General features: G+C 40.1%; 1 protein-coding gene across 1 annotated transcript in view; it reads right to left on the bottom strand.

The window, feature by feature from the left end:
* Positions 1-589: 589 nt before the first annotated feature.
* Positions 590-13146, bottom strand: part of LOC107590200 (DNA polymerase alpha 1, catalytic subunit) — a 68848-nt gene continuing 56291 nt past the window's right edge. Inside the window, exons 36-37 of the mRNA XM_016278833.1 lie at positions 8506-8602; positions 590-1517 (exon numbers count right to left, since the gene is read on the bottom strand). Of these exons, the coding sequence (XP_016134319.1) occupies positions 1375-1517; positions 8506-8602 (240 nt within the window). The 3' untranslated portion in view covers positions 590-1374. The remainder of the gene's footprint in view (positions 1518-8505; positions 8603-13146) is intronic.

Raw genomic sequence — 13146 nt, 5'->3', positions numbered from 1 at the left:
GTTAAAGGAATGTCCAGTTGAAAGCCCCACATCATGCAACGACTTAATCTCGTAAAAGTGCAACAAAGTTCGGGGACTACCTGCATCTGTTAAGTATCGTTCCGAAGCACACATTAAGCTAAATGTATATATGGGCTGATATATGTTTAATACATCAGCAGCAAAGGCCTACAATGCACAAAATGCCGTCTGTCATGCTGTGGACAGAAAGTAGCTCTTAAGTGTTGCTGCACTCTCCAAGGTCGGTGCCATTAGTTCTCCAAATCGCAGCCGTTTAAGGCGATTTTTTTCAAGCATGGCATTTATGGAAATTGACATCTGATGAAATGGTTTAAGACATCGTCTAACTGTCATTATAAACACATGGAATGAGCGAGTGAAGCACCACATTCTTAAAACCGACTCGATTTAAGTGGACTAATCTCCTCGCTTTCACACACTCTTGGCTTGCCATTCTCCAGGTCTTGAAAATGGAGCCTTCCATTTGGAGAAGTTAACTCGCCCTCTTCAAATGTGTAAATGTCATCACTCCCTGCAGCATGGTGAAATAAAATAATCAAAAAGGGGGGGGGGAAGGAAAAGTGAACGATTTATGAAATACTTTTATTGATGTTTCCGTATCAAAACAATTAAGAATCTTGAAGACACTTTTATAAGCAATAAACGTCCAAAATATGCAACAAGCTGCCAGTCGCAGACCGAATGATGCAATTTGTCTAATAAATTCGCAACATACCAGCTGAGAGCAGTTCAGACATGAGTTCAATCATTTGAAACTCCACAAATCACTGGCTACCTCTGTATCATTGGCTAATTGCTGTGCTGTTAAAGATGAAGGGGGTAGTAGAGAAGTCATTACTGAACTAAGACCCCTTCAAACCGCTACAAGCCCCCATGAACCTGCCTGTCATTATCCCTGATTGTTATCTCTAAAAACCCTGTGTGTGTGTTGCTACCGGGGGAGTGGGGGGCTGGGTTGTGTTGAGAGCGTCTTTAGCCCCTTATCATGGCCATTTTACCACAGATTCATCATCGATTAGACCTGGACAAAGGCTAAATGGGATGGGACACAAGAAGAGTGAGAGACAGGTGCTCAAACGTGGAAAGGTTCGGTGATTACATGCAGATTGACTGAGCTCGTCACCTCTGACCTTAATTCACGTACAAGCTGTCGGGCACAAAAATGCTGTCAGGGATTACAAATGCACAGTGAGTGAGCTAGTAAATAGCATAGATTACAAAACCACAAGGTGTATTTACAGCAGACAGGAATTAAAAGATGAAAACATAACATTGTAAGGCTTCTCTTGGTAGGCAGAAAGGCAGAAATATTATGCCATATCTGATTACCCAGGTTCACTTCAGGACAGTTGGTCAATACTTGAGGGCTGTAAAGGCCTGGAAAAGTTTGGCGAGGTTGACTTCAGAGTATCCGCTGGTGGAGAGGACTTTGTCCATTACATCCTTCAGCATTTTGTATACACCCTTTTCTTCTTTCAAGCCAATCTTGACGTTCGCTGAGAAGAAAATTAGACAATACATTAAAATCACCAACCAACACCCCACCCATATGATCCCCTTGCCCTTCCCTAAAATATAATGGAGGCTTTATACAGTCAAACCAAAATTTATTCAGACACTTTCAACATTTCACACATTATCAGTTTATTGGCTATAGTTTAGAAAATGGTAATAAAATATGACAATAATTCAGAGTTAAACTGTGTCAGAACAAATTCATCTTGATAATGTCAGATAACACTTCAAGTCAAAGTGTCTGTTTTTTACTGGTAGTCCACTGTATGAAGAATTTTTGGGTATTATGTCACAGTTTACTTTATTTTGTCCTGCACCCACTAGTAAAAAACTAATTTGACTGTATGCGTGTGTGTGTATATATATATATATATATATATATATATAAAAATCCATATTAAGCATAATATTATAAAAACAATATTACATAACTGACACATTGTGACTTTGCTAAGGCCAAACTATCAAAATTATTAAATGATTAAAATATCTGAAAAATATTAACTTTGCATTTAATAAAATTGTTTTATAGGAAATATTGCCCTATAACCCACAATGTCGCTACAGCACAGTGAAAGTGAAAATCTGTAATAAGATACCAAATTTTCTATTTGTCATTTATTGAATGTCATAATGAAGAAAAGTTAAAAACTAAAAAAAACAAACAAACAATTTTTTTTAAAAATGAGTTTGGAGTTAAGGTTTGGCTAGATAGCATTCTGTAGTACAACCAGTCTTTAGAAAGCACAAAAAAACCCCCCATCAAATTCAATTCAAGATTCAAGTCAATCTTTACTGTAAACGACAAGTAGTGTGTATCAAAAAGTTGATTATACTCCATAACTAAATATATTAAAACACAGTATGTGTTAAAGACAGTACTTTTATGAAAGTGACATTTTCCCAACCATACATTTGGTTACAAATATATTTTAATCTGATTTTTATTTACTTCAACCTATATGCAACTACAAAAAACACAAGCCCGGCAGCAGGCAGGGCTGGAGTGGATCCATAACGAGTCAAAACTGATACGAAAAGAAAAATATCAGTCATAATATCGAACTATGCTCACGGAATTGTGCTTGGAGAGGTCTATCAAGTATCATTTCAAATGAAAGTCTTTGAGAATCGATAAGGAACCAGCAATCCAGGCAGTTTGAGGCTAGAGCGCTTGCGAGAGGGGCTAGGTGTCTGCAGAAACTAAATAGACTCTTCTGCCAGGGGCCACGGGGTCATGCAATCGGGTCGATATCTAAGGTCATTTATCCCATCAGGAGGGCCTTCAATACCATAGAGACGATAGAGGAGTCACTGGCAGTCTAGCAGGACTGAATGAGAATTACAGACTGAATCAAAAGCCTTTAACCAAAGACTTTTGTTAAAAGCAAGTCTTTGCTTTGAGAAGAAAGATGAGATCTAGCCAAGATGAGTATTTACATGAATGTAGCTTGAGAATATGTAAATGCCCAGACTGAAATATGACCCTACACTGTTTATTTGCACAAAACGTTTTTTTTTATGCTTGAATGTGGTGACTGAATCTGTACCTCCTAAATGTTGTTGAGCACCCAACTGTTGTCTAGGACTCAATCACAGTCCATCTCCATTAGCAGGTGTAGTAGAAACAGAGTAACAGAGTTGCCCCATAAGGGAAGAAAGGTCGTAGAAAATGGCCAAACACAAACATCAAAAAAGGGGGATAGTATTCCAAACGCACCATCTGCAGAGCCAGTTACCATTATCACACACACATTTTTATCTCTAGAAATAGAAAACGACGTGAAAGAAAACAGAATGCTGGCACATGGGATAGGGAGAGAGGGACTATTTACCTGAGGAAAGAAAGAAAAAAGGGGAGGCTGAAGAAAGATGATGATGCATGATCAAGGGAAAGCAATCATGTCATCATTTTTGAAAGGTGGGAGAGAATAATTTTTTCCCTCTTCCTCCTCTTCATTCTTTTCCCTCAATCACTGTGTGCAGAATGTATAAAAGAAACCTAAAAGCCAGAGGTTGTCAGAGACCTCGCGTTCCCTCCCAGCCCGGCAGGGGTCGCATTTAAAATAAATAGCATTTTTAAGAGGGAGAAAAGGTGTGAAGAGATAGTGAGAGAAGACGTGAGAAAAAGAGGTGAACAGACAACAGAAGAAGGAGAGGAATACGAAGGAAAAAGAGAGAGAGAGCGAGAGCGAGCGAGAGAGAGAGAGAGCGTGTCCGGAGTCCGTAGAGAGAGTGTATCAGCTTCCATGTGCTCTAACAAGGTGTAAATACAATAACAAGCATGTAATTAAGTGAGCATGATGAAGTTAATGGGGATCATACATTCCATTTGGGCTGCTTATGAATATTCTATTAGATGTTATAAGGCAGCTGGAATAGCTTTTAATTTAATCATCATTCCGAGCAGAGAAAAGTTCTTTGTGCAAGTGTAATTGCACAGAATGAATAATTGATTTGACAATCGCTCCCGCGGATTTCCAGCAGCTCAAGGCAGGCAGAGCGTGGGGGAGGAGGGCTGGGGGAGGGCATGCGCGTTGTGCCCTGAAGAGGTTGCAGAGGAGCTCGCCTGCAAATTGAGCACTATCAGTACACAGCTAAAGGACAATTTCTATTTTATCAATGCAGTGAAATTACATTACTGCCTGAACATAATCACACTGCACACACTCAAGAGGAGACAAGGCAGAGAGGGAGAGCGAATTAGAAAGAGCAAGAGATACAGAGAGCGGCCGATGCTGAGAGCGGGAAAGAGAGGAGGAAATGGAACAGAGGGAGCAAAAGGGCTTGCCTAAAAGACGTTATGAATTGCTCTTCATGAAAAGAACGAAATCAGAGTTCAACATGATTTGGAAGTCATTGATATGGGATATCTAATTTTTTTAAAACTGCAGGAAAAAAAACTGTTTTATTATGGAAGGACTCCTGCCGTGCATGAAATTGCCTCCACATTTAACTCAGTAGCTGCAATCAGGCGGAGGACTGTGGTTTACATGTAGATCAGACTCGGAGTCTGCATCTAAATGTCTCTCATTTCTCACATGCGTACACGCCGATATACACAAAGAAAAAGCACCCCACGCACGCTGCGTGCAGACACAATGCATGTGTGTGATATAATCCGCTCACGGAGCTGCTGAGAACATCGGTGAAGGCGGTTGGACAGGAGGATCATGGGTGTCAAACAGGATTAATTTTTACTGTCAGAAGGCCAGAAACAGCAGTGGGTCTGTAGATATACATTACAGTAGAATTTGCCCAAAAAGTGAGGTATGAAGGTGCCTTAAAGGGATATAATGTATGTAATGCACTTTGTTGTCGTAACTGAATAAAAACCAGTTAAATGTAATGTTTAATGCTGTTAAATTTACTTAACTGGTTGGCATGTCAAATTTGATATAAGCATTTTGTTTGGTCTGATTCTAAATGGCTATTCTGAATATGAGCAGAAGCACAGTTCTATGTTTAATGCACACAAAAATATTATTTGTGGAGGAAAAAACAGGGAGAAAAAGTTCATAACAGCAACCCTAAAAATTCAAATCTAGATGGGATGTTAAAAAATGTCATTAACAGTTCAACAAGTATAAAATATCTACAAGGAAACATACCATCAACAAATATTTTATATTATTTAGTGTCAAGTTTTAGAAATATGCAAATCAAATCCCTGATTACATATACTATAAAAATATAAAACAGATGGAAATTACATTATAAAAATACAATTATATATACATATAAAATAGTTTATTATACATAATATATGCTACACATGTATACAATTAATTCTACATTTATAGTAATATATAAAAAACTAAAACTGCATTTCGAAAGGGGAAAAGAATAAAACACAAAATTTGAGATTAATTGTATTAACTATAAAGTAAAACAAAAATAACTGAAATTAATGACAACCCAACTTTAAACATTACTGAGGTGTAACCAATCAACTGGATCAGGCGTTAGAGCATATCCGCTGGTTTGTATCAGGCATTGTGAGTTCTGGTGAGGGGACAGGTTACAGTCAGTGATTTCCTTGGATATAGATACTTGAGAGAAGGCATTTTATTTTCCTTTACCTTACTCTCTGTGTGCGTGTGTGTGTGTGTGTGTGTGTGTGTGAGTGAGTGAGTGAGTGAGAGAGCGTGTGTGAGTGTGCATTTGTGTGAAGGGGGGGTTGGCAGGCCAATTTCCATCAGTCTTTTCTCTCTGAAGGAATCAGGTAATCTAGTGAGGAAAAGACTGCAAATGGATAAAGCACTGACCAGCAATTTCACCATCAAGCAACAGAGGGATGAATTCACCAAGGCCCTCCTTCCATCACAGCCCTGCAATGCATCCCAGAGGAACCAAATCACAGCACCACCCCTGGCCAAGACAACACCCTGCATCCCATCTAAACAAACTCCATCAAGGCAGCATGCAATTTTAACTCCTCTTCGGGCTTAACTTCCTAGACCGACCAAAAGGTTTATTCACCCCATCTCATTGTTCAGACACCTTCCAGCGAGCGCGGCCGAAGTTAGCTGGAGACTTCTAACCTCCAGGCTCAGCGTCCAGCAGAAACGGCTCTCTCTTGCTCAGTCTACCAGCCACATACGTCTCCAGTTATCTAAAGCTCCACAATAACAGCGGAGAAGACAGAATAGGGGGAAGATTGGTTTTTCTATTGTGCTGCTGGTCTGGCATAATGCCCACTTTAAAAGCAATTCCTCCGTCATCAGAGACAGACAGAAAATCTGGCAGATACGACACTAAATGTCTCATGGTGTGAGGGGGAGGTGGTTGGTAAATTACGAGAAGGCGTGCATGTATGTGTGTGTGTGGGAAGAGGGCAGCTAAAAGTTTTCTGAACTGTACTTTATTCCACTATCGCTCCTAAGAGTTTCCATCGTCGTCAACAGCGGTGGACCACAGCTTAACCCTCTACCTTTGTTTGCTGCGCTCTGGTAATAGGTGCAAATGCATAGAAGAAAACACACTTTGGTGGTGGAGCATAACAAGCTTCTAGAAAGACAACCTTGCAAGCCCTTGTGTGGTTTGTCGTCACGTCATGATTTTTATTTTACCATTTGACCATCCAATGACACGCCTCTGATGTGACTGGCATTATTAACCTGCTTTTAGTCTAGCTCCTCACTGATCCATGCATCTATGAGTAAACACCATTAAGACCACCTAAAGATTACATACAAATGTATATGCCTGTGTTATTAAACTAAAGCTAAAAATATATATAAAAAAAATGTAACTTGAAATAAAATAAACTGAAATATATTCAAACAAAAAAAAAACTTAAACTTGTATTTTATTTCAGGTAGTTGCTGAGGCAACGTTTCTAATTTTTGTTTAGTTTAACTTTATGTACTAAAACAAACTAAAACTGAAATAAAATGAATAAAACCATATAGATATTAAGAAACAACTAATGAAAATTACTAACCAGTATTTAGAGATAGATAGATAGATATTTACATATTACTCAAAGATAAAAAAAAAACACAAAAAAAAGGTCACAGGTGGCTAATATTTTACAAATTCTGGTCAAAGCCAACATTACTGCCATAGCTGTATCATGTACTAGCCACCCAACTTGCTGTAGCTAAACCTACAGTATGTAAATACAGGGATGCTGTAATGGAACCAGTGCCCAGTGCGACACAGTACATTCAGAACCCCTCTAACGGCAGAGTTACATCCCAGGGTCTAAATAAGAAACTGGACCAGGTAAAAGGAAGTACAAGCCATGCAGACCTGTAATTTCACCCCTAGACCCCGGTAAACCCTGCAGTCTATAATACAGTAATGTGTAGTATTATAGTGAGAGGGGAGATAACCGTTTTAAGGCTATACTTCAAAGCTGTGTGTGATGTCCTCTACTAATCCCACAATATACACATGTACGTGGCAGAGCTACATGTATATACGGCACAATGATAAAGAAAGATGCGCCTGAAACTAAATGCAACTAGAAAGTGAAAAAGTCCAAATAATAAATGGAATAAACAAATGGTTTCTGAGAACAATTGCGAAGGGGAAAAAAAAAAAAAAAAATTAATAAAAAAAATAAGAGGAGGACGACAGGAGGAGTAACGTCACCTGGTGAAAATCAGGGCTAGAGGGTTAAAATCACTCCATCAGGAATTAGAGCCCCGGCTGCAGTGATGGGCAGTGTGGCTGACAGAATGCCGCAGATTGGCCACAATTACTCACAGAAACAACAGTCGGGAAAAAGTAAAGAAATAAAATTCCCTGGATACGTCAAGTCTATAATCATGTTAGGCCCCCACCCCACCCCACCCGATACACTCTCCCCTCAGCCTGTTCCATGTTCTGAGTGGTCATCTATTGATTACACATTATATTTATCTACGGCTCTCGCACCCAGCTCGGAACCTCATCGCCACATGTAAAAATAAATAAATAAATGTATAAGTCTATTCCAAGAGGTCCTTTTTAATCAAGTGACATCAATCAAAAAGGATTGTGGGTAAGTAGCCATGACTCGGCTAGCGGCGGCCGTGAGCGGTCTGGATCCTCCAACGACCCGCTGAAAACATATGCTCCATGTCCCATTATTTATGAAGGGCTATCCTTTAGCCTTCTCTCCAATTACTCGCCCTATCATTTTCCAAAATCTAAAAACTGTTTTCAATCAACATAGCCAGCGCTATTACTGAGGGCCAACGGGATGAGAGGAGGCTCTCTCTCACTCACTCCCCTCTTCCTTCCAACTGATTGGACCGCTTTGCATTCTGCACCGCGCCGTTCCGTGATTGAATCCGTCGCCTGAATTACGGCTGTCGACTCGAGGAGCTGAGGATTCTTAACCCAACCTAGTGGCCGCCTCCAGCCGCTGTGAGGTGTGTGTGTAAGTGCACATAGAGTCTGAAAAAGTGCTGGACGAGCGATTATGGGTGATGTTTGCGAGCGAATTTCCAGGATAATTAGTAATAAAAGTCTTACATCTATCCTCTCCTGACAGGACCTTGTTGACGGCGTATTCCCAGTCGAAGATGTATCTGTAGAAGCTCATTTGGTTGTAGAGAGCTTTCTCTGAATACTAGAATGGAAAGGAAAAGATAAAACATTAAACCAGATATTACAACTTATAGGGTGATGACACATACATAAAAACTCCCAGTTTCTTCTTCAGGGAAACTGAAAACAAGGTAAAAAAATACAGGTTAACAAGATCTGCCTGAAGTTGGTCAAAGTACCAGGCTAAATGAAGGCCAAAATCAATGGCTTTCACCACTTGGTTCCAGACAAAATGCTTGGTAAAACTGTGCATCATCATTACATGCATAACATATGGAACATTTAACTGCATTCAGCCTTTTTCCCTGGCTCTTGATTGATTTTCTTGTGAACTTCCAACAAGTACAAATTTCATGGCACTGATTTTAAAAGAATCACAAACCAAACCATTGCTACAATAAAATAAGTGCAACAATATTGGGAGAACAGACTAAATTAAGTTAAATATGCACAGTGAAACCAGCTACAATGAAACAAATGATGTTTGATTAATACAAAAATGATGGTAATCTCCAGGAAGAGGAGAAATAATGATTTTTGACTGATTTTACATTGAAGTTGTCCAATTTTTAAGGCCTTACATGGCTTGCCATCAGCAATCCCATCCAAATCACATAAAATAATAATAGATGATATTACAAAATTTACACTATATTGAATAGCACAAGCTTGGTTAAGGGTTGCAAAATCTATCTCTGACCACTTCACTGGGCGATAAGACATTTCTGTAAAACTGTACTTAAATTTCTCTATATGGCATTAGTATATCATTTGGATATTTGCATTATTTTTAAGCAGTGGTGGCAGTATCTGTTCATTGTTTCTATGTTTGTTGTGGTTTATTTTTGCTATTTTTAATTTAGAAAAAATCTAATTGAGAAAAGATTAAAAATATGGTATCGTAATGTTTTAAATAAATACATACTCATACTCTAAATGTATAAATATGTATTCAATTGAACAATTTTCACTGTGGCACCAAAAAAAAACAAAAAAACAATTTCTACTATTTTGGTTAAAAAACCTGCTGAGGGCCCTTTGGTACTGTTTTATAAACACCGTGTACTGTATCAGTGGTAGATTTTTTCCCCAAAAATTTAAGACCTGCTCATTATAAAAAGTACAACTATTACTTTAACATTCAAAGCTCTTTACCAATTCTTTATTGACACCGTGGTTGCTGATTATTCGTTTGCATATTCAATATAACTAAAAAAAAGAAAAGGGAAAAACCAATTAGCTAAAATCATACTGATGTAGCTTAGTACTACATGTTATTGGCCCGGAGAAAATGAAAGGCTGAAGCGTAATGAGATTGGTGCGGCTCAATCAGGGAAAGCTGGAGAATCACCTGTGTTAATTACAGCTGCGGAGACAGGTAGTGTTTGTCATATATTCTCCACTGTCAAAGACAAAGACAAACACACGCACTCAGTCAAACCCCGAGTTTGGAGTCACAGAACCTGCAAAATGGTCTGATTGGCCAAAAACAGTCAGTGTACTCCCCACCTTCTCTCCTGACAAATGCAGGAAACAGTGTTTGGTTTGTAAATTCGGCTATAATTACCGTTAGCCATGTGTCTAACTGCCAGAAGCGCACAGGTCGAGTGAGAGAATAAAAGAGAATGGGGAGAGAGAGAAAAAAGAGAGAAAGAGAGAGAGAGAGAGAGAGAGAGAGAGAGACACATTTCAGCTCTGAGATTACCTCTTTCATAATAGTTTGTTTTGATAAGGCAGCGTGTGTGGATCTGATGAACAACTGTTGCTGTCAATTTGATTAGCCATTATACTTGTGTTCAGGTAGTGTTTGTCATATATTCTCCACTGTCAAAGACAAAGACAAACACACGCACTCAGTCAAACCCCGAGTTTGGAGTCACAGAACCTGCAAAATGGTCTGATTGGCCAAAAACAGTCAGTGTACTCCCCACCTTCTCTCCTGACAAATGCAGGAAACAGTGTTTGGTTTGTAAATTCGGCTAAAATTACCGTTAGCCATGTGTCTAACTGCCAGAAGCGCACAGGTCGAGTGAGAGAATAAAAGAGAATGGGGAGAGAGAGAAAAAAAGAGAGAAAGAGAGAGAGAGAGAGAGAGAGAGAGACACATTTCAGCTCTGAGATTACCTCTTTCATAATAGTTTGTTTTGATAAGGCAGCGTGTGTGAATCTGATGAACAACTGTTGCTGTCAATTTGATTAGCCATTATACTTGTGTTAATTGCTGTTATTGGGTCACAATCTTTCTATGTCACCATAGAATCAGAGCGATGTGGGTGACGGAGGAGTTTAGCAAGTGCTCTCTCCTCATCACAACAGCTTTTAATTGCCCTCTACAGCTTCCGATGAGCCCAGCAGCTGTTGACCCATAATGTACTGGCTGGTCAACAGCCGTGCCTGTCGATTCAGCAATGCGGCCATAATGGAGCTCCTATAATCAGCGCCAGGTCGCCATGTGCACGCGAAGGAGATCGTGAACTAAAAATGCAGTCCAAGAAATAAGTGGACGGACATGTGAGGCAGGGCCAGGACGAGCTTCACAGCTGTGCTGACAGGTGTCAAAAGGGGCATGACCAAGGCGCCGTCAAACGTTATTGAATTCACCCCCCAACAAACAGAGGCCCCTCCCTAATGCAGCTTTGCTCGACTCAATGCTTTGTTCCTGTACTGACACCATTTCAATTTTCTCCACAAATCTGCAGCATTTTCGGCCCGAGTGACTGAGGAGCAAACCAGCTGTGAAATTGCCTCTCTCCTGAGAACCCCGCCTCATCTTCCCCTCCTTGATAGAGACGTGGCAGCCAGTGCCATACCACCGAACCTTTGGTACAGCCCAAACGCAGACTGCCGGAAGAGCTGGATGGAGGGGAAAAGAGAAAGTGTCAAGCGTGAGGCCTTACAACTATGACCAAGGGGGTGTAAAAATAAAGTAGTTACGTTTAAAGACACTCAATGAAGATCACTGGCCAAACGTATGATGTGGATCATTTTAAAGACTCCCTACGGTCATGGTACTTATATGTAAAGGATGTATAATATCCCTTTTGAGTAGAAAATGGCTACTCTTTCAATTCGCATAGATCTGTGCAGCTGCAAAAGAGGACGTGGGGGAAAAAAAGAAAAATCTCCAAACAGTTTTAATGAGGCTTAACAAAAAAAAACGTTCCAATCTGAGTTAATTTTAACGGGCTGAGCTGAAAAAGGAAGGCGATCGGCATCACAAGGTTTCATAATGAGTCAATATATGTAAATCTTTACAAGGCAAACACAGTTGGAAACAAAGACATTTAACTGAAGCGCCAGTTGATGTCTCCACTTTTTGTGCACATAATTTCTCCCCATTGAAAGGTATAATTGCCTGCTATTTGAAGATATTCATGCTCAATTTTTGAAATTAATTTCAATTGGGGGGAAATGTAGAAATGTCAGCTCCCGTGAAAGGGATTTGATTTCAATTATCCTTGCTCAAAGGACTGTGATTTCCAAATACACTTAAGCAAAATTATGACAAGAATTTTTGTTCCCAGAAATTCAGTGTTTAAAGAGCGATTAGACGATAAATGGACTGGCTTTGAATTGAAGTGAATGCGCCGGTTACCATCTGAAAGGCACTCAATTATCCCTGATTGCTCCTGTTATAATGTATCAAATAGAGATACCTGCTATTGCTGTAATTTGTGTGAAAATTAACATGCTGCAATTTCCACTAGAGGGGAAAAAAGGAAGCCCTAATGGGTGCCTGAACGTACATCAATAAAATGGAGAAGGAGAGAGAGAGAGAGACAGAGGGTGGGGGTGGTTAGAGAGACCTACGAGCGAGGGAAAGCAGCTGAAAAAGAAAAACGAAGAGAAAGAGAGAGGGAAAAAATTTAATTTACTGAAAATATCACAAATTGCACCTGTGTACAACTCCTTCAAATTACCGGCCAATCAGCCGAGGGTGCCTATTACGCTTCCATTTAATCTGGATACAATGGTAGTCAATGTCTCTGTGTCCGTGGAGACACCAGAGGAGACACATTGCTGTCAGCCGAGCTGTAAAGCCCAGAACGACAGAGGGATGGTAGAGGGGTGAGGAAGTTAATGTTTTATTCAGCCGGCAGTTTAAACTGCCATCTCACCAGGCAGAGCGGAGGACAGCTAAGTGGCTATGGTGACAAGAGAAATTGTCCTTTTGGGTTTCAACCTGTCGCCACAGAACTAGACGCAGAAATAAAGCACGAGGAGGAAGAAGGAATTGATGGTGGGGATGTGTTGGAACTGGACAGAAATGATAAAGACAGACAGACAGGGACAAAGACAGACACTAATTTTTGGAAGGGACATCCCTCACTGTGTCTCTAAACCGAGCAAAGATGCTTGAAGTGATCACAGGATGAAGTAAGAGTGAAAAACCCCACATACACATTTTCAGGCAGTGAGTCCAAGGCCAAGCCCAACTGGAGTCTGGTTCTTCTTATCAGAGGAAGCTTGTTAAGGCAGGAAGCGAACCCACATTGTGTCACACAGGTCAGACAGGAACACGGGTGATGGATGGGGGGGGGGGGGACCTCCACTGACGGGAAAAAA

This window comes from Sinocyclocheilus grahami, unplaced genomic scaffold (assembly GCF_001515645.1).
Source record: "Sinocyclocheilus grahami isolate Dianchi unplaced genomic scaffold, SAMN03320097.WGS_v1.1 scaffold126.1, whole genome shotgun sequence".
Taxonomy (NCBI): domain Eukaryota; kingdom Metazoa; phylum Chordata; class Actinopteri; order Cypriniformes; family Cyprinidae; genus Sinocyclocheilus; species Sinocyclocheilus grahami.
This window is presented reverse-complemented; position numbering and strand designations above follow the sequence as displayed.